At 36.7% G+C, this 23,124-nt stretch overlaps 1 protein-coding gene across 1 annotated transcript in view; it reads right to left on the bottom strand.

The window, feature by feature from the left end:
• The window catches only part of LOC134658144 (uncharacterized peptidase C1-like protein F26E4.3), a 108,625-nt gene that overhangs the window by 5,767 nt on the left and 79,734 nt on the right, over positions 1–23,124 (bottom strand). Inside the window, exons 6-7 of the mRNA XM_063513753.1 lie at positions 20,681–20,856; positions 12,205–12,385 (exon numbers count right to left, since the gene is read on the bottom strand). Of these exons, the coding sequence (XP_063369823.1) occupies positions 12,205–12,385; positions 20,681–20,856 (357 nt within the window). The remainder of the gene's footprint in view (positions 1–12,204; positions 12,386–20,680; positions 20,857–23,124) is intronic.

Below are 23,124 nucleotides of genomic sequence, written 5' to 3'. Positions count from 1 at the left end.
CTGAGCATATTGACTGTGTAGATAACTCTGGCTATGGAATACATTAGTTATCAAAATCGTATGTATGTTTATTGTCTTACTTTATTGTTCTTAAAAGAAAGCTACACTCATCCTTTAATTAAATGGGATCTCTTCCAGTTAACCTTTGAAGTAATGAGTAGAAACGAACTAACGATGAATGATAAATCTAATACCTTTAAACGAGCAATTCTTGTTTATTTATATATTTATTTATTTATTTAAATATATTTCGGGGATCTCGGAAACGTCTCTAACGATTTCGATGAAATTTACTATATGGGGGTTTTCGGGGGCGAGAAATCAATCTAGCTAGGTCTTATCTCTGGGAAAACGCGCATTTTCGAGTTTTTATATGTTTTCCGAGCGAAGCTCGGTCACCCAGATATTAAAAATTAATATGTATAATCGTGATTAACCTATGGCAATTAGTACATAAATTGACAGTTATTCCCACGGTGCGCGTTGCCATCGGCCTTAATTAATACCCTCGCATGTAGCACTTCGCATGTAGTCAATACATTAAAAGCAACTAGCGATTTTTGCTGACTGTAAAATAGCAAGTACGAGTACTCTACGTAGTTCTAAGGTTAAAAGGACCTAATAAGAATGAATATTTCTTAGCATTTTGTTTCCTTTGTAACTTCAAGAGCCCTTACCAACGACACGGCCACTCCATTCACACGATACAACAAAACAAAATAAACCCAAACAGATTATAACGAGATCGTATCACCTGTTATTTTAAATGAAATGTGAAACTTATTAGTTCCAGTTAAGGTTGACATTGGAAGCAACTAATGAAGAATGATACGAGTTAGCAGAATCTATTTCTGTATTCTAATGAATCGGCTGACTTCACGCGAGGCTTGTTAGTTCAAGAGTCTCAGGTTGCGAGAGCCCTTGTTTATTTTAGTCCCACTTATGAGATAGAGTTGGGTTATAGGACTTATAGGTAAGTATTACCAGAGAATAGTACGAAGCAAGTTTGCGGACTTGTTTTACTTGTTGCCAATTAATTAACAAACTTCGTAACAGCAACATTCTGACGGGTCCAAATAGATGAGACGGGTCCGTCTTTGCCCGGAGACGCACTGGCTTGCACTGTCAAAAAGTTATCTAGTCACATGTAACTCTACATGCCTGCAAGCTCTGACTTCAATACAGTTGGACAGGTTTTAATACAAGAATAGAGAATCTGACAACCTATTTTTTTATAGAGAATAGTTATTTGTACAACAAGTGATCAAAGTTTGATATTTCTTCGAGTGCTTATTTTGAGTCCCGTGCAAGCGAAAGATTCTATAATAGATTCACGAGCGTAGCGAGTGAATCTAATTTAGAATCTTGAGCGTAGTAAGGGACTCAAAAGCGCACGAGATGTAAATAAATTTGATCTCGTGTAGTACACAACATTTTTCACCTCATCGCAGTGAGAACATACCTATTAGACAACTTGAAAAATGTAATCCTTCTTCATCACTTAATACCTGCACTCATGTTTTCTTAAGATATACAAACAATTAAGTTTAATTACCCCAATGGAACACAAAAACAAAACGTAATAATAAATTCCAGTAAAATAATATAGAAATAACAAACATTAACTGACACTTCAATCGCCAACTTTCACAACAAAAAAAATCTTTGTAAGATACGGTCCGAATTGCGGATATACGTACTATTTGTCAACTATGGTAGAAATTCTTAAAAGTAGAATAATTAATTTTTCACCTCAGCAGCTCGAACAAGGGTACTTTGATTCTTAAAAACAGTGAGCAAAATGCGATTTTGCTCACTGAGTGAGTCAAAATGACATTCAAGTGACCTTTATAGTCAAATGTCATTTCAACATGCGGGGTCTAATAAAAGTTCGAAATACTTGGGTTCTATTATCTCTGTCCCTTTCACACTGTTAGCAAAAAGAAACAGACAAAAAAAAGTTAAAACGACATTCAACAGTATATTCACGGTTTATAATAGACCCCCGAAAAACTTCAGACCGCTTCGTTCCAAACCACGTACGAGTATGAATTCTTAATAATTAATAAATAAAAATAAAGTTTAAGATTTGATAAAAACTAATAAAATACTATATTTTCGGTATTTTATTGTACAATTAAAATAACGAACTCAAAAAATACACAGATCATCACGCAAAATTAATTATTTTACTTTTAAGAATTTCTACCACAGTTGACAAATAGTACGTATCCGCAATTCGGACCGTATCTTACAAAGATTTTTTTTACAAAAAAAAAGTTGTCGATTGAAGTGTCAGTTAATGTTTGTTATTTCTATATTATTTTAATGGAATTTATTATTACGTTTTGTTTTTGTGTTCCATTGCGGTAATTAAACTTAATTGTTTGATATCTTAAGAAAACATGAGTGCAGGTATTAAGTGATGAAGAAGGATTACATTTTTCAAGTTGTCTAATAGGTATGTTCTCACTGCGCTGAGGTGAAAAATGTTGTGTACTACACGAGATCAAAGTTATTTACATCTCGTGCGCTTTTGAGTCCCTTACTACGCTCAAGATTCTAAATTATAGAATATAGAATCTTTCGCTTGCACGGGACTCAAAATAAGCACTCGAAGAAATATCAAACTTTGATCACTTGTTGTACAAATAACTATTGCGTGATGATCTGTGTATTTTTTGAGTTCGTTATTTTAATTGTACAATAAAATACCTAAAATATAGTATTTTATCAGGTTTTATGAAATCTTAAACTTTATTTTTATTTATTAATTATATACCGTTGAATGTCGTTTTAACTTTTTTTTGTCTGTTTCTTTGCTAACAGTGTGAAAGGGACAGAGATAATAGAACCCAAGTATTTCGAACTTTTATTAGACCCCGCATGTTGAAATGACATTTGACAATAAAGGTCACTTGAATGTCATTTTGTCTCACTCAGTGAGCAAAATCGCATTTTGCTCACTGTTTTTAAGAATCAAAGTACCCTTGTTCGAGCTGCTGAGGTGAAAAATATATTATTGGAAATAATTCCTTCTATAACTTCAGCATAGAGGTAACGTATGCTCTTGGGTGGTTTGAATTACAGTTTAATGGTGACCGGAAATCATAATATGACAGATCGTGCTTTTGCTGCCATAAATCCACATCCACGTTTTATAGGAAATGTTGAATGTGTCACTCTGCGGAGTCATATAAGCCTTATAGCCTATCACTATGATTTATCGTCATCATACAAACGCCCACCTGATAAAAGTTAAATTTACAATAGTGTAATTGATCACTTCCATAGCTTGCGACAATCGGAACAATAAATCACTATCTGTCATACGTTTCTAAGGGTTTTATGAGGCAAGCGCATACGCACCTAATAACATAGAGATGAAACTGTTTACCTTCGAGGCACTGACCTTATGGTTCAAGATTTATTACACTTGAAGCTCTGCATTTTAAATGAGGGTCTACATCTGTATTCCATCGGTACGTTTAGGTACTTAGGTACATTGAACCAGTGTAATTCAATGGTAACAATACATGTGGCATCGCTTTGTGAAGCATACTTTTAGGTAACTTGTATATAACAACCCCCTTATTCATAAAAACTTTACGGGCCTGATTTAGTTAAATTATGTTTTATCCCTTTCTTACATAAGTCAAAATGACAGATTAAGGACTAACGATTATTAGCTAACTAGCTGTTGCCAGCGACTTCGTACGCGTGGATTTGTATATTGGTGGTTATATATTCTACATTAGCTTAGAACATTATGCAGCAAGAGATTGCGGTAGGACGGTTAATCATTTGTTAATTATTAATATTATACAAAGCATGAGACTTTGTCTTTCACAAACTACGAAGTTTCAAGCCCCTAACTGAATAAAATTGTCCTCGATATAATCCCTCTAAACCCCCTTAGGCCCACTTGCACCAACCCACTAACCCGGGGTTAAGCGGTTAAACCGTTAACTTAGTGTCAAATTGTACTGGTAACCATGGTAACTCCAGGTTTAACCGGTTAACCCTGGGTTAGTAGAATGGTGCAAGTCGCGCTTAGAAGATTTTCATGTCCTCTATTTAATAAAACCTACTACCTAACTACCTATTTACGAAGTTTGAAGTTCCTAGCTTTAAATAAAATTTGAACCCTATACAAACTTTCAACCCCTTTTTAACCATTTTAGGGGATGAATTGTTTAAAAGCTGAAATTATTTTTCTTGTATTCTAATAATATGCCTTTATATATATGCCTTTATACAACGATTCAAGTTCCGCACTCAAAAAAATGTTTGCCCTCCATACAAATTTTCAACCCCTTTTTCACCACCTCGGGGGATGAATTATCAAAATCTCTGAAATTAGTTTTCTTCTCTTTTGATAAAATACATTTTTACGAAGTTTCAAGTTTGTAGCTTTAAATAAAATTTGAACCCTATACAAACTTTCATCCCCCTTTCGACCCTTTAAGAGATCAATTTTTATAAACGCTGCAATTACTTTTCTCGTATTTTAATAATATACCATTTTACAAAGATTCAAGCCCCGCACTCACAAAAATGTTTGATCTCCATACAAAATGTTAACCCTTTTTCACCACCTTAAGGGATGAATTTTCAAAAACACTAAATGAGTTTTCTTGTATTTTAATAAAATACCTTTTTTACGAAGTCTCGAGTTCCTAGCTTAAAATAAAATTTGAACCCCATACAAACTTTCAACTCCTTTTTAACCCTTTTAAAGGATGATTTTTTTTAAACGCTGAAATAACATTTCTAGTATTCTAATAATATGCCTCTGCACAAAGATTCAAGCCCCGCACTCACAAAAATGTTTGATCTCCATACAAACTTTCAACCCCTTTTTCACCACCTTGAGATATGAATTTTCAAAAACGCTGAAATTAGTTTATTACCCGTTTAAAATAATACCTTTTTACGAAGTTTCAAGTTCCAAGATTAAAATAAAATTATAACCCCATACAAACTTACAACCCCTTTTTAACCCTGTTAGGGGATGAATTTTACAAAACGCTGAAATAACTTTTCCTGTCTTCTAATAATATCCCCAAATAGAAAGATTCAAGTCGCGCGTTCGAAAAAATGTTTGATATCCATACAAACTTCCAACCCCTTTTTCACCACCTTAGGGGATGAATTTTCAAAAACGCTGAAATTAGTTTTCTTGTATCTCAATTTAATACCTTTTGCAAAGTTTCAAATTCCTAGCTTAAAATAAAATTTGCACCCTAAGACGAACTTTCATCCCCTTTTTAACCCCCTTAGGGGTTGAATTTCCAAAAACGTTGCTTTTACATTTTTTGTAATCGGCTATTATGCCTTTCGAGCTTTCTAAGAAGTTTCAAAGCATTTGTAATGGATTCAAACTTTCAACCCCTTTTTAACCCTGTTGCGGGATGAATATTACAAAACGCTGAAATTACCTTTCCTGTATTTTAATAATATAAAGATTCAAGTCCCGCATTCGATAAAATGTTTGATATCCATACAAACTTTCAACCCCTTTTTCACCACCTTAGGGGATGAATATTCAAAAACGCTGAAATTAGTTTTCTTGTATTTTAATAACATATATTTTTACGAAGTTTCAAGTTCCTAACTTAAAATAAAATTTGAACTTCATACAAACATTGAACCCCTTTTTAACCCTGTTAGGGGATGAATTTTACAAAACGCTGTAATAACTCTTCCTGTCTTCTAATAATATCCCCAAATACAAAGATTCAAGTCCTGCACTCTCAAAAATATTTGATCTCCGTACAAACTTTCACCCCCTTATTTACCACCTTGGGGGATGAATTTTTAAAAACGCTTAAATTAGTTTTCTTGTATCTTAATTGAATACCTTTTTACGAAGTTTCAAGGTCCTAGCTTAAAATAAAATTTGCACCCCAGGACAAAGTTTCATTCCCATTTTTACCCCCTTGGGGGTTGAATTACCTAAAACGTCGTAAATACTTTTTTTTTGTCATCGGCTATTATGCTTTTCTAAGAAGTTTCAAAGCATTTGTAATAGATTCAAACTTTCAACCCCTTTTTAACCCTGTTAGGGGATGAATTTTCAAAAACGCTGAAATTACTTTTCCCGTCTTATAATAATATCGCCATATACAAAGTTTCAAGATCAACACTCACAAAAATATTTGATCTCCATACAAATTTTCAACCCCTTTTTCACCACCTGGGGGGATGAATTTTCGAAAACGCAGAAATTAGTTTTCTTGTTTTTTAATATAGTACATTTTTACAAAGTTTCAAATTCCTAGCTTAAAATAAAACTTGCACCCCATACAACTTTTCATCCCCTTTTTAACCCCCTTAGGGGTTGAATTTTTCAAAATCGCTTCTTATCTCTTGTACACTTTATAAACTCAACCTAGTGTGCAAATTTCAACTTTCTAGCTTTTGTAGTTTCGGCTCTGCGTTGATGAATCAGTCAGTCAGTCAGTCAGTCAGGACACTTGCATTTATATATATACTAGCTGTTGCCCGCGACTTCGTACGCGTGGATTTGTATATTCATATTCATAATCATATTCATATTTTATTGATAACGTTAATTACATGTTAGGAGTAAGTACATAAAATAAAATTACATTTCACTAAATGTAAACATACTTAACAACAAATAAAAGCAGAACAGAAATACATATGTCGTGTCGATCATAATTATAAACTTAAAACTAAAATAATTCCATGTTTCGTTAAATAATTTTAAATAGTTACATTAAGGCTTTCTAATAATCCATATTAAAATATCTAAATTAAAAATAACATTTTACAGTGAAAGTAATGTCCCATCATGGTCCCATCGAAACAGTGATTTAGACTTTCACATTGTGTGTATGGATCAATGACACCCTGTCGAAGAATTTGTCGATCGTGTAGCAGGCCATCTCCAATAACATTTTTTTAATCTTTCTAGTAAATGTGACATCACTAAGGACATCTCTGATTTCAGCAGGTAACGTGTTGAACAGTCTGACGCCTAAAACACCGAGGGATTTCTTAGCTTTAGCGGTAGTATGGGCCGGTACCAGAATGAAACTTCCACCGCGCGTGCTTCTACCCGACTGCTGCTCACGGGTTTTATAAGAGCTTAGATTGCTTCTTACGTACTTACACGTACTTATTGTTACGTACTTATTGGTGGTTATAAATTCTACATTAGCTTAGAACATTATGCAGCAAAAGATAGCAGTAGGGACGGTTAATCATTTGTTAATGATTATACAACGCATGAGATTTGTCTTTCACAACCTGGCTACGAAGTTTCAAGACCCTAACTGAATAAAATTGTTCTCGATATAATCTCTCTCTCAACCCCCAGAAGATTTTCAAGTCAAGTATTTAATAAAACCTACTACCTAACTACCTATTTACGAAGTTTGAAGTTCCTAGCTTTAAATAAAATTTGAACCCTCTACCAACTCTCAACCCCTGTTTAAACTTTTAGGGGATGAATTTTTAAAAACGCTGAAATTACTTTTCTTGTATTGTAATAATATGCCTTTATACAACGATTCAAGTCCCGCACTCAAGTAAATATTTGGGTTCCATACAAATTTTCGACCCCCTTCACCACCTTGGGGGATGAATTATCAAAGACAAAGAAATTAGTTTTCTTTTCTCTTAATAAAATATTTTTTTACGAATCTTCAAGTTCCTAGCTTTAAATAAAATTATAACCTATACAATCTTTCAACCCCTTTTTAACCCTGTTATGGGATGAATTTTTAAAAACGCTGAAATTAGTTTTCTTGTGTTCTAATAATATGGCTTTATACAAAGATTTAAGTCCCGCACTCTCAAAAATATTTGATCTCCATACAAACTTTCAACCCCTTTATCACCTCCTCGGGGGATGAATTTTTAAAAACGCTGAATAGGTTTTTTGTTTTTTTTAATAAAATACCTTTTTACGAAGTTTCAAGTTCCTAGCTTTAAATAAAATTTGAACCCTATACAAACTTTCAACCCCTTTTGGACCCTTATAGGGGATGAATTTTTAAAAACGCTGAAATTACTTTTCTCGTATTCTAATAATATGTCATTATACAAAGATTCAAGTCCCGTACTTACAAAAAAATATGACCTCCATACAAATTTTCAACCCCTTTTTCACCACCTTAAATGTTGAATTTTGAAAAACGCTGACAATAGTTTTCTTTTCTTTTAATGAAATAACTTTTTACGAAGTTACAAATTCGTAGCTTAAAATAAAGTTTAAACTCTATACAATCTTTTAACCCCTTTTTAACCATTTTAAGGGATGAATCTTTGAAAACGCTGAAATTACTTTTGTTGAGATCTAATAATATGGCTTTATACAAAGATTCAAGTCCCGCACTCTAAAAAATATTTGATCTTCGTACAAACTTTCAACCCCTTTTTCACCACCTCGGGGGATGAATTTTTAAAAACACTGAAATTAGTTTTGTTGTTTTTTAATTTAATACCTTTTTGCGAAGTTTCAAGGTCCTAGCTTAAAATAAAATTTGCACCCCAAGACAAAGTTTCATCCCCTTTTTTACCCCCTTAGGGGTTGAATTTCCTAAAACGTCGCAATTTCTCTTTTTTGTAATCGGCTATTATGCCTATCTAAAAAGTTTCAAAGCATTTGTAATGGATTCAAACTTTCAACCCCTTTTTAACCCTGTTAGGGGATGAATTATTAAAAACACTGAAATTACTTTTCCTATCTTATAATAATATACCCATATACAAAGTTTCAAGTCCCACACTCACAAAAATATTTGAACTCCATACAACCTTTCATCCCCTTTTAAACCCTTTTAAGGGATGAATTTTAAAAAACGCTGAAATTACTTTTCATGAGTTCTAATAATATGGCTTTATACAAAGACTCAAGTCCCGCACTCTCAATAATATTTGATCTCCATACAAACTTTCAAACCCTTTTTCACCACCTCGGGGGATGAATTTTTAAAAACGCTGAAATTAGTTTTCTTGTTTTTTAATTTAATACCTTTTTGCAAAGTTTCAAGGTCCTAGCTTAAAATAAAATTTGCACCCCAAGACAAAGTTTCATCCCCTTTTTTACCCCCTTAGGGGTTGAATTTCCTAAAACGTCGCAATTACTTTATTTTGTAATCGGCTATTATGCCTTTCTAAGAAGTTTCAAAGCATTTGTAATTGATTCAAACTTTCAACCCCTTTTTAACCCTGTTAGGGGATGAAGTTTCAAAAACGCTGAAATTACTTTTCCTGTCTTATAATAATATACCTATATGCAAAGTTTCAAGTCCCACACTCACAAAAATATTTGATCTCCATACAAACATTCAACCCCTTTTTCACCACCTTGGGGGATGAATTTTCGAAAACGCTGAAATTAGTTTTCTTATTTTTTTATATAATGTATTTTCACAAAGTTTCAAATTTGTAGCTTAAAATAAATCTTGAACCCCATACAACCTTTCATCCCCTTTTTAACCCTTTTAAGGGATGAATTTTAAAAAACGCTGAAATTACTTTTCTTGGGTTCTAATAATATGGCTTTATACAAAGACTCAAGTCCCGCACCCTCAATAATATTTGATCTCCGTACAAACTTTCAACCCCTTTTTCACCACCTCGGGGGATGAATTTTTAAAAACGCTGAAATCAGTTTTCTTGTTTTTTAATTTAATACCTTTTTGCAAAGTTTCAAGGTCCTAGCTTAAAATAAAATTTGCACCCCAAGACAAAGTTTCATCCCCTTTTTTACCCCCTTAGGGGTTGAATTTCCTAAAACGTCGCAATTACTTTGTTTTGTAATCGGCTATTATGCCTTTCTAAGAAGTTTCAACGCATTTGTAATGGATTCAAACTTTCAACCCCTTTTTAACCCTGTTAGGGGATGAATTTTCAAAAACGCGGAAATCACTTTTCCTGTCTTACAATAATATACCTATATACAAAGTTTCAAGTCCCACACTCACAAAAATATTTGATCTCCATACAAACTTTCAACCCCTTTTTCACCACCTTGGGGGATGAATTTTCGAAAACGCTGAAATTAGTTTTCTTGTTATTTAATATAATACATTTTCACAAAGTTTCAAATTCCTAGCTTAAACTAAAACTTGAACCCCATACAACCTTTCATCCCCTTTTTAACCCCCTTAGGGGTTGAATTTTTCAAAATCGCTTCTTATCTCTTGTACACTTTACAAATGCAACCTAGTGTGCAAATTTCAACTTTCTAGCTTTTGTAGTTTCGGCTCTGCGTTGATGAATCAGTCAGTCAGTCAGTCAGTCAGTCAGTCAGTCAGGACACTTGCATTTATATATATAGAAGATTGAGGTTTGTAGTGCGTTTATGATAAGAATAAGGGGGTTATATTTTTATTCCACCATGACAGTGTGGAATAAGCGTAGGTACCATAGGTAACATTAATACAGACCGCTTGGTGGTAATGGTAAATGATCGTCGTAGTGACTGTGTTTGGATTAAATTTTCGCCAAATAAAGATACCGTAATTTCAAATCTTGTGCCTTAGTAAGTACCTATCATTTATAACAAGCCTAATATTGAATTACAATTCGCAACAAAATCAGTCACAATCCTGCTAAGGTATGCGAACTTAATCACTGCAATAATTGTACGGATTCAGAGAAATAAGGGTATAAGTGGGTCAATACTGTCAAATACATACGTCTTAGAATATCGCATCCTACGCGAGGTCCTCAAACCTGATCCACTTAGTTTGGCCATTCAATGTGGGCTGAGGTTCCGGGTGACCTTGTTTCGCTCTTCAGTCACTTTCAATATCGCGAGCTACTGAATGCTTGGTAGCTATCACTTGCGTTAGATACAGTTAGCAGCAGAAGTTGCTAAGCGGGCGTGGTGTTCCAAATATTTTCATAAGTAGAAAGTAATTTTATTAGTTCTTAGTACAGCTCAGCTGAAATTTCGCAGCTAACAACTCAAAAAGCGGCCAAGTGCGAGTCGGACTCGCCCATGAAGGGTTCCGTATTTAGGCGATTTATGACGTATAAAAAAAAACTACTTACTAGATCTCGTTCAAACCAATTTTCGGTGGAAGTTTACATGGTAATGTACATCATATATTTTTTTTAGTTTTATCATTCTCTTATTTTAGAAGTTACAGGGGGGGGGACACACATTTTACCACTTTGGAAGTGTCTCTCGCGCAAACTATTCAGTTTAGAAAAAAGCGGCCAAGTGCGAGTCGGACTCGCCCATGAAGGGTTCCGTATTTAGGCGATTTATGACGTATAAAAAAAAAAACTACTTACTAGATCTCGTTCAAACCAATTTTCGGTGGAAGTTTACATGGTAATGTACATCATATATTTTTTTTAGTATTATCATTCTCTTATTTTAGAAGTTACAGGGGGGGGGACACACATTTTACCACTTTGGAAGTGTCTCTCGGGCAAACTATTCAGTTTAGAAAAAAATGATATTAGAAACCTCAATATCATTTTTGAAGACCTATCCATAGATACCCCACACGTATGGGTTTGATGAAAAAAAAATTTTTGAGTTTCAGTTCGAAGTATGGGGAACCCCAAAAATTTATTGTTTTTTTTCTATTTTTGTGTGAAAATCTTAATGCGGTTCACAGAATACATCTACTTACCAAGTTTCAACAGTATAGTTCTTATAGTTTCGGAGAAAAGTGGCTGTGACATACGGACGGACAGACAGACGGACAGACGGACAGACGGACAGACAGACAGACAGACATGACGAATCTATAAGGGTTCCGTTTTTTGCCATTTGGCTACGGAACCCTAAAAATGATATTAGAAACCTCAATATCATTTTTGAAGACCTATCCATAGATACCCCACACGTATGGGTTTGATGAAAAAAAAATTTTTGAGTTTCAGTTCGAAGTATGGGGAACCCCAAAAATTTATTGTTTTTTTTCTATTTTTGTGTGAAAATCTTAATGCGGTTCACAGAATCATCTACTTACCAAGTTTCAGCAGTATAGTTCTTATAGTTTCGGAGAAAAGTGGCTGTGACATACGGACGGACAGACAGACGGACAGACGGACAGACGGACAGACGGACAGACGGACAGACGGACAGACAGACAGACAGACAGACATGATGAATCTATAAGGGTTCCGTTTTTTGCCATTTGGCTACGGAACCCTAAAAATTACGCTCGTCTGGCTTCACTCTAAAGGAGCGTCCACACTCACCGGTCGGACGCGATGGAGGCGATGGAGACGGCCCAGTCGGAGCCGCACCAGCCCTGGTCGACGACGGGCGTGATGTAGCCGGGCCAGCGCTGCCGAGCGTCGAAGCTGTCGGGCAACGGCGCGTCCGAATCGTACTCGATGGGCAGCATCCGCTGCGTCTCGGGGCTCAGGGGCAGCGTGCCTGGACGAAAGTAGGACTAGTAAGTTGAGTGATGTTCGACCTATACGAAAACATTATAAGCATTGGTGTTGCAAACCACATGAAAATTGTACCTATGTACTTGTTTGTTTTCACCGCATCAGCTCGGAAAGGCTCTCGTTGTACTTCAAAAACGTATCACGTACGTACGTGTAAACGTATCGTAAGTGGCATTTTATCCACATGTGACGCAAAGTAACCAGATGCAAATTTTGAGTTGTTTCCTTATGTTAGCTGGTAGAATTGACTTTTAAATGATCATTTAGAATAAGTAATAAATATTTAATGACGTTCATTTGGATTTGATTTTGTTTGATATCTTACAGATAATAATATTTTCACCTCAGCAGCTCGAACAAGAGTACTTTGCTACTTAAAAACAGTGAGCAAAATCGCATTTTGCTCACTGAGTGAGACAAAATGAGCAAAATGCGATTTTGCTCACTCAGTGAGCAAAATTCGATTTTGCTCACTGTTTTTAAGTAGCAAAGTACCCTTGTTCGAGCTGCTGAGGTGAAAACTTAATTGTTGGTATATCTTAAGAAAACATGAGTGAATAGAGGTAAGTGATGAAGAAGGAATTCATTTTTCGGGTTCTCTAATATGTTCTCACTGCTGAGGTGAAAAGTTTTGTGAACTACACGAGATCAAAGTTATTTACATCTCGTGCGCTTTTGAGTCCCTTACTACGCTCAAGATTCTAAATTAGATTCACTCGCTACGCTCGTGAATCTAATATAGAATCTTTCGCTTGCACGGGACTCAAAATAAGCACTCGAAGAAATATCAAACTTTGATCTCTTGTTGTACAAATAACTATTTCTTCGGGTTGGTGTGGTGAAAATTTTTGTGTTTCACTCTGGGCTAAATTTTGTTTAAGCCTCGTGCTTTGAAACCCTCACAACAACATATTATAGGCATATTAGCAGGAGCGGTTAAATAACATCTTTGCCCCCCTTGTAAAACAAATAGCATAGTAAGTAAATACACTTTTCACCTCAGCAGCTCGAACAAGGGTACTTTGCTACTTAAAAACAGTGAGCAAAATCGCACACACACCGACACTTGACACTTGCACACCGTTGAACTAGATCAGGGGTCTCCAAACTTTTTTACCGTAGGGCCATATTGCGCCTCAGAGGGCCTCCCGCGAACCACGTTCGACGTGTTGCCTCCCTGTCACACTTACATGCGAATTTACAAGAGCGACAGAGAGGCAATACGTCGAACGTGGATCGCGGTAGGCCCTCAGAATTTTCGCGCGGGCCCCATAAAGTGTACTGGACCAGCCTGTGCTAAAAAGCGGCCAAGTGCGAGTCGGACTCGTCCATGAAGGGTTCCGTATTTAGGCGATTTATGACGTATTAAAAAAAAGCGGCCAAGTGCGAGTCGGACTCGCCCACGAAGGGTTCCGTATTTAGGCGATTTAAGACGTATAAAAAAAAACTACTTACTAGATCTCGTTCAAACCAATTTTCGGTGGAAGTTTACATGGTAATGTACATCATATATTTTTTTTTAGTTTTATCATTCTCTTATTTTAGAAGTTACAGGGGGGGGGGGGGACACACATTTTACCACTTTGGAAGTGTCTCTCGCGCAAACTATTCAGTTTAGAAAAAAATGATATTAGAAACCTCAATATCATTTTTGAAGACCTATCCATAGATACCCCACACGTATGGGTTTGATGAAAAAAAAAAATTTTGAGTTTCAGTTCGAAGTATGGGGAACCCCAAATATTTATTGTTTTTTTTCTATTTTTGTGTGAGAATCTTAATGCGGTTCACAGAATACATCTACTTACCAAGTTTCAACAGTATAGTTCTTATAGTTTCGGAGAAAAGTGGCTGTGACATACGGACGGACAGACAGACGGACAGACAGACAGACAGACAGACATGACGAATCTATAAGGGTTCCGTTTTTTGCCATTTGGCTACGGAACCCTAAAAACTACTTACTAGATCTCGTTCAAACCAATTTTCGGTGGAAGTTTACACGGTAATGTACATCATATATTTTTAGGGTTCCGTAGCCAAATGGCAAAAAACGGAACCCTTATAGATTCGTCATGTCTGTCTGTCTGTCTGTCTGTCTGTCCGTCTGTCCGTGTATGTCACAGTCACTTTTCTCCGAAACTATAAGAACTATACTGTTGAAACTTGGTAAGTAGATGTATTCTGTGAACCGCATTAAGATTTTCACACAAAAATAGAAAAAAAAAGCGGCCAAGTGCGAGTCGGACTCGCCCATGAAGGGTTCCGTATTTAGGCGATTTATGACGTATAAAAAAAAACTACTTACTAGATCTCGTTCAAACCAATTTTCGGTGGAAGTTTACATGGTAATGTACATCATATATTTTTTTTAGTTTTATCATTCTCTTATTTTAGAAGTTACAGGGGGGGGGGGGGGACACATTTTACCACTTTGGAAGTATCTCTCGCGCAAACTATTCAGTCAAAAAAAAATGATATTAGAAACCTCAATATCATTTTTGAAGACCTATCCATAGATACCCCACACGTATAGGTTTGATGAAAAAAAAAATTTAGAGTTTCAGTTCGAAGTATGGGGAACCCCAAAAATTTATTGTTTTTTTTCTATTTTTGTGTGAAAATCTTAATGCGGTTCACAGAATACATCTACTTACCAAGTTTCAACAGTATAGTTCTTATAGTTTCGGAGAAAAGTGGCTGTGACATACGGACGGACAGACAGACGGACAGACGGACAGACGGACAGACAGACAAACAGACAGACATGACGAATCTATAAGGGTTCCGTTTTTTGCCATTTGGCTACGGAACCCTAACAATACATTTTTGGGGTTCCCTATACTTAGAACTGAAACTCAAAATTTTTTTTTTTTCATCAAACCTATACGTGTGGGGTATCTATGGATAGGTCTTCAAAAATGATATTGAGGTTTCTAATATCATTTTTTTCTAAACTGAATAGTTTGCGCGAGAGACACTTCCAAAGTGGTAAAATGTGTGTCCCCCCCCCCCCTGTAACTTCTAAAATAACAGAATGATAAAACTAAAAAAAATATATGATGTACATTACCGTGTAAACTTCCACCGAAAATTGGTTTGAACGAGATCTAGTAAGTAGTTTTTTTTAATACGTCATAAATCTCCTAAATACGGAACCCTTCATGGGCGAGTCCGCCTCGCACTTGGCCACTTTTTTTTAGTTTTATCATTCTGTTATTTTAGAAGTTACAGGGGGGGGGATACACATTTTACCACTTTGGAAGTGTCTCTCGCGCAAACTATTCAGTTTAGAAAAAAGCGTCCAAATGCGAGTCGGACTCGCCCATGAAGGGTTCCGTATTTAGGCGATTTATGACGTATAAAAAAAAACTACTTACTAGATCTCGTTCAAACCAATTTTCGGTGGAAGTTTACATGGTAATGTACATCATATATTTTTTTTAGTTTTATTATTCTCTTATTTTAGAAGTTACAGGGGGGGGGACACATTTTACCACTTTGGAAGTGTCTCTCGCGCAAACTATTCAGTTTAGAAAAAAAGCGGCCAAGTGCGAGTCGGACTCGCCCATGAAGGGTTCCGTATTTAGGCGATTTATGACGTATTAAAAAAAAACTACTTGCTAGATCTCGTTCAAACCAATTTTCGGTGGAAGTTTACATGGTAATGTACATCATATATTTTTTTTAGTTTTATCATTCTCTTATTTTAGAAGTTAGGGGGGGGGGGGACACATTTTACCACTTTGGAAGTGTCTCTCGCGCAAACTATTCAGTTTAGAAAAAAATGATATTAGAAACCTCAATATCATTTTTGAAGACCTATCCATAGATACCCCACACGTATGGGTTTGATGAAAAAAAAAAATTTTGAGTTTCAGTTCGAAGTATGGGGAACCCCAAAATTTTTTTGTTTTTTCTCTATTTTTGTGTGAAAATCTTAATGCGGTTCACAGAATACATCTACTTACCAAGTTTCAACAGTCTAGTTCTTATAGTTTCGGAGAAAAGTGGCTGTGACATACGGACGGACAGACAGACGGACAGACAGACGGACAGACAGACGGACAGACAGACAGACAGACAGACATGACGAATCTATAAGGGTTCCGTTTTTTGCCATTTGGCTACGGAACCCTAAAAATGATATTAGAAACCTCAATATCATTATTGGAGACCTATCCATAGATACCCCACACGTATGGGTTGAATGAAAAAAAAAATTTGAGTTTCAGTTCGAAATATGGGGAACCCCAAAAATTTATTGTTTTTTTTTTCTATTTTTGTGTGAAAATCTTAATGCGGTTCACAGAATACATCTACTTACCAAGTTTCAACAGTATAGTTCTTATAGTTTCGGAGAAAAGTGGCTGTGACATACGGACGGACAGACAGACGGACAGACGGACAGACAGACAGACAGACATGACGAATCTATAAGGGTTCCGTTTTTTGCCATTTGGCTACGGAACCCTAAAAAATGATATTAGAAACCTCAATATCATTTTTGAAGACCTATCCATAGATACCCCACACGTATAGGTTTGATGAAAAAAAAAATTTGAGTTTCAGTCACTTAGTATAGGGAACCCCAAAAATTTATTGTTTTTTTTTCTATATGACTTTTATTACTCACTCATATTGTATGCAAATTACCTCTTATTAACACATTCAATGATAAAATGTTAGATTTAAGTATCTGACGCCATTCAAATTAGAAGTAGGGGCAGGTATCTCAATGGAAAATGGATCTTACTGCAATGGTTTCAAGAGCAGAATCGTGGGTAGCTGAAAAATTAGCAATTGACTCTATTGAATGCTGAAGTCACGATTGTCCATTACCGCAACTAATTTAGTCGGACAAAGCGAGTAAGCGACATTTCAGTTGCATTTTTGAACTACTTTTGGTGGTGAACAGTTCAAACAACTTAATCGCCCAGTTTTGCAAATATTTTTATAGGTAAATAAATATTCTTGAATTTTAATAACAACAACTAAAGTAAGCAATAACTCACGTTAGACCGGGCGGACCGGGCCGTGTCCGGGCCGGAGCTTCTATGACAGGTGACAGGTGATCACTTGATGCTTTCCATAGATAACGAAGCGCTGGAAGATCCGGCCCGGACACGGCCCGGTCTAACGTGAGTCATACTTAATCAGCTTACATTATACATACCAGTTTTCGACTAAAACGGCTGTGATATATGGACTGAGAGACAGGCGGACATGATGAAATTATGGGGGTACTTGGGGGGTATTGTTTTTGCCATTTTGACCATGGAACCTTAAAATGACCATATCGTTGGTGAACTGTAGGGACAATTCAGATATACATCTCTAGATGGCACCTTATATACAGCTATTCATTCATTCTTATTGTCCAATACTGAAATATGGAAGGCTTAAAATATTGTCTGCTAAGTGTGTTCTAGTGTAGCTACAGTTGTACCAGTTTTAGTCACGGTTGTCACGACTTGACCTTTCTGGTCGGCCAACGTTAGGGTGAACAGAATATTGACATTCCAATTCCATGTCCAGTAGGTATCTTACCCTGTATAGTTGTGTTGTTGGCATAAGTCTCAAAGAATCCACATATGTGAAGGAGCAAGGAGCGTCATTATTACGGATGACGCTATACAAGGCTCGACAAAGCGTTGCGTGGGTGGGGACACGATTAGAACCTTGTCGCGGCGTCAGTAGTTGTCATTGTAATGTCTGCGGTCTGATTTTATGTTATATTTATTTTTAACGGTCAGTAGACCACACACAATGCTTTTGAACTAAATAAGTTGACTACAAAACATGGCAATTTTAGAATCGCAGTGGCTTGTTTTACCAGCCTGATGGAGGTACAGCTTAGCACAAGAGCGTTTGGCTTACAACTCCTGAGCTCTCGATTGAGATGCCGATTCTTACTTGCTAGATGTGGAGAAGGGGAAAGAGGAATCCGCCATAGAGAGCGTCAGAGTGACGAATTGTAGTTTATTTGGCAGAGATTAAGACCAATATAATTGTTGAGCACTTTTCGGTAGGCTCTATTACTTTATTACTCACTCAATTTACTTATATTGTATGTAATTTTTGTTACTCATCGTGATTGTTTGACCGGCACTTTCTCCTTCGTATGTTTTTCTGTTTTTAACCGACTTCCAAATCTCAAAGAAGGAGGTTATCAATTCGGTTGTATGTTTTTTTTTTATTATATTTTTTTTTTTTTTTTTATGTTTGTTACTCCATATCTCCGTCATTACTGGACCGATTTTGAAAATTCTTTTTTTGATTGTATGTATATGCATACAGATTGGTCCCGTTTTTGTCAAAACCCAGTTCTGATGATGGGATCCATGAGGAATCGAGCTAACTCCTCAAATCTTAAAGGCATACATATAGTGATTTTTGTGTTTTTATCAACAAATCAAGCATATACATTCAAAAACGTGACATTTGATGAAGTGGAACTGCTGATGATGATCAGAATGGAACTCTTCAACGACGCATAGTTCACGTTTGGCGATTTGTCCTCTTCGTTATGTTTGTTAAGCAAGTTAAGTTTTTAAGCCATATTTATGTCAAGCTCAAGTTCTGATGATGGGATCCATGAGAAATCGAGGGAACTCCTCAAATCTTAAAGGCTCACGTATATAATTTTCTGTATTTTCATCATAAAATAAAGCATTAACATTAAAAACTGTCGCATTTGATGAACTGGAACTGCTGATGATGATCAGAACAGAACTCTTCAACAACGCATAGTACACGTTTGGTGATTTCGAATTTCGACTTTGACTTGGACTGGGACCCGGACTCGGATCCAGATCCGGACTCGTACCCGGATCCGGTTCGGACCCGGACCCGGACCTGGACTCGGACTCGGATCTGAACTCAGACCCGGACTCGGACCCGGACTCGGACTCAGACCCGGACCTTGACCCGGAAAACCACTATGATACCTAAACTAAATAAACCACTATGATTATAGTTTGTAGCTTTCTAATAGACCCCGAAGGCTAATCCTATTGTCTATTGTCCAGTAAAACCGCACGTGCTACTTACCTGCAAAAAAGGGTCCTAATTATTCTATTTGGCACCTGAGCGCGGGCTAGTCCAACGCTCAAAAAACCAGTGTAGGTGCGCTCTCCGATAACGCGCCTTTGTTACGCATCTCGATGACACATTTTAGACTGGTTCTGTAGCGTTCGACTCGCCGGCACTCAGTAACCGAAGTACCGATTTTTAGGGTTCCGTAGCCAAATGGCAAAAAACGGAACCCTTATAGATTCGTCATGTCTGTCTGTCTGTCTGTCCGTCTGTCCGTCTGTCTGTCCGTCCGTATGTCACAGCCACTTTTCTCCGAAACTATAAGAACTATACTGTTGAAACTTGGTAAGTAGATGTATTCTGTGAACCGCATTAAGATTTTCACACAAAAATAGAAAAAAAACAATAAATTTTTGGGGTTCCCCATACTGCGAACTGAAACTCAAATTTTTTTTTTTCTACAAACCCATACGTGTGGGATATCTATGGATAGGTCTTCAAAAATGATACTGAGGTTTCTAATATCATTTTTTTCTAAACTGAATAGTTTGCGCGAGAGACACTTCCAAAGTGGTAAAATGTGTGTCCCCCCCCCTGTAACTTCTAAAATAAGAGAATGATAAAACTAAAAAAAATATATGATGTACATTACCATGTAAACTTCCACCGAAAATTGGTTTGAACGAGATCTAGTAAGTAGTTTTTTTTTATACGTCATAAATCGCCTAAATACGGAACCCTTCATGGGCGAGTCCGACTCGCACTTGGCCGCTTTTTTATGCAGGTGGTTGTGGCACGTGGCACGAGCGGTTTTTCTTAACAATAGACAATAGGATTAGCCTTCGGGGTCTATTAGAAAGCTACAAACTATACCTACTATAAAATGTAGGTATAAAGTATGATGAGGCCAAACCCCTCCCGCTCAAATCCCCGTACACCGCACCGCATGCGCCGTTAAATGGGTTAGGTTAGGTTTGAACTGCTATCCTCACAGAACCGAACAAAAGTGGGTTAGGTTAGGTTAGAACTGCGAGCCTTACAGAACGAAATGCTACTAGAAAAGTGGGTGGTTTTACCTCCTTTTCTACATAGCGCACCATCTACAATAATCTTTCACCGGGCCGCATAGAAGTCGGTCTTTTTTTCTTAAAAATTATGTATACTTTTCTCTTCTGTATTTTGTGCTTACGAATAAGCACATCCTATTCTATATAAGTATGTAGGTGTAGCCCGTACTCACCCAGCTTGTAAGTGAGCCCGTCCCTGAGCTTCTTCCCGTAGAACTGCGAGTAGTTGTAGGCGCGCCAGCCCAGCCCGGGCTGGTTCACGCCGTACACCACGTCGGCGCTTATCAGGCACGCGTCGCGCTCGCACGACCACTCCGTCTTCTTCGTCCTCTCGTCGTGGACGCATTCGCTGTCGACAATTATCACGATTATAAAATACACAAGTTAATTGTTAAGGGTTACTAAGCCGTCAAATTTCAATGATTGTTAGAAAAACGGAACTATAACCTGTCAAGCCATTTACGTCAATAGAAATAAGCTGCAAATTTAAAAAATGTAGCCGCGAAAGGTTATCGTAGAAAATTTGGATTTCGCGTCTTTTTCTACTGACAAAGTTGTTTGACAGACTATAACATAGCACTTGTCTCGTTTAAATACTTGCAGATTAGGCGGAATTCCTAAATCACCGAAGAGATTTAGATATCTAATTTATATAGGTCACTAGCGAATTCATATAATTTAAAATTTAAAGCATCATTCAGGAAGGTAGGTAGACCTGCGGGCTCAGCACGGTTCCATTTTTTATCCACTATCACTAAGCCCGTCACTTTCGCACTTACATACTTGTTAGAACGTGACAGGCATGGTGATAAATGATAAAAATGCAACCGTGCTACTAGGGCTGTTTAGGTTTCAAGTTATTTATCGATTTGCATTTTAAAATATCAAGCAAAATCTGAGACCATAAAATAAGGATTTAAATGGTTCATTTTACCACAAAGCCACGTCAAATTATCGATGAGTTTATCATTTTGTTTTGTACCTGTGATGAGTGATGACGACGATATGATTTATAACCACAATGAAAAATGACTAAGACCTAGGTCGTAGCAGTCACCTTGGCTTTAACGGTACCTTAGCGGAATTTACGATAGCCGTGCATAACATTAAAGACGATTATTGCTTGCATATTGATGAGAGCACATGCGATATCGGCAAGATATCGGTCTTTGTGGTGTCAATCAAGTCGTTAGTGTCATGCGTATACCCATACGGTGCCCATTACGATGTCATGCGCAGAATTTGATTTACAACTGACTTGCCCTACAGAGTAAGATGGATATCTTACTCTTATCATTAAGATAAGGATTTATCTTCTCGATTCAAATTGCAGCCTAGATAGACTAATGTGAAAAATATATCCCATCAAAAACATTACATGTAATAAGTTTTAAGTCGTCGTGCATTTTTGAGTTTTACCATGTTTTACGACCAAAGCTCGGTCTTCCAGATATTATTATGAATTTTGTCTATAGGACTTCAAAGAGGAAGTACCTACCTTACAGTAGTCATCTGCGTAATCTGTTTACAATTCTCATTAATCCTTACAAAAAATGATGTCATCTCATTATAAAGGACACTAGCTGTCACGAATTATGTTTAAATTTAAATAACGTTATTAGATAATGACGTAACTGTTTAAAAAACCGGCCAAGTGCGAGTCGGACTCGCGCACGGAGGGTTCCGCACCGTCAACAAAAAATAGAGCAAAACAAGCAAAAAAACGGTCACCCATCCAAGTACTGACCCCGCCCGACGTTGCTTAACTTCGGTCAAAAATCACGTTTGTTGTATGGGAGCCCCACTTAAATCTTTATTTTATTCTGTTTTTAGTATTTGTTGTTATAGCGGCAACAGAAACACATCATCTGTGAAAATTTCAACTGTCTAGCTATCACGGTTCGTGAGATACAGCCTGGTGACAGACGGACGGACGGTTGGACGGACAGCGGAGTCTTAGTAATAGGGTCCCGTTTTTTAGGGTTCCGTAGCCAAATGGCAAAAAACGGAACCCTTATAGATTCGTCATGTCTGTCTGTCTGTCCGTCCGTATATCACAGCCACTTTTCTCCGAAACTATAAGAACTATACTGTTGAAACTTGGTAAGTAGATGTATTCTGTGAACCGCATTAAGATTTTCACACAAAAATAGAAAAAAAAACAATAATTTTTTGGGGTTCCCCATACTTCGAACTGAAACTCAAATTTTTTTTTTCATCAAACCCATACGTGTGGGGTATCTATGGATAGGTCTTCAAAAATGATATTGAGGTTTCTAATATCATTTTTTTCTAAACTGAATAGTTTGCGCGAGAGACACTTCCAAAGTGGTAAAATGTGTGTCCCCCCCCCCCTGTAACTTCTAAAATAAGAGAATGATAAAACTAAAAAAAATATATGATGTACATTACCATGTAAACTTCCACCGAAAATTGGTTTGAACGAGATCTAGCAAGTAGTTTTTTTTAATACGTCATAAATCGCCTAAATACGGAACCCTTCATGGGCGAGTCCGACTCGCACTTGGCCGCTTTTTACCCTTTGGGTACGGAACCCTAAAAATTAACAGTCCGTCAAAACGACAAATCACCAAATTGATTGTATAATATTCATTTA

The sequence above is a fragment of the Cydia amplana genome, chromosome 21 (assembly GCF_948474715.1).
Source record: "Cydia amplana chromosome 21, ilCydAmpl1.1, whole genome shotgun sequence".
Lineage (NCBI taxonomy): Eukaryota > Metazoa > Arthropoda > Insecta > Lepidoptera > Tortricidae > Cydia > Cydia amplana.
This window is presented reverse-complemented; position numbering and strand designations above follow the sequence as displayed.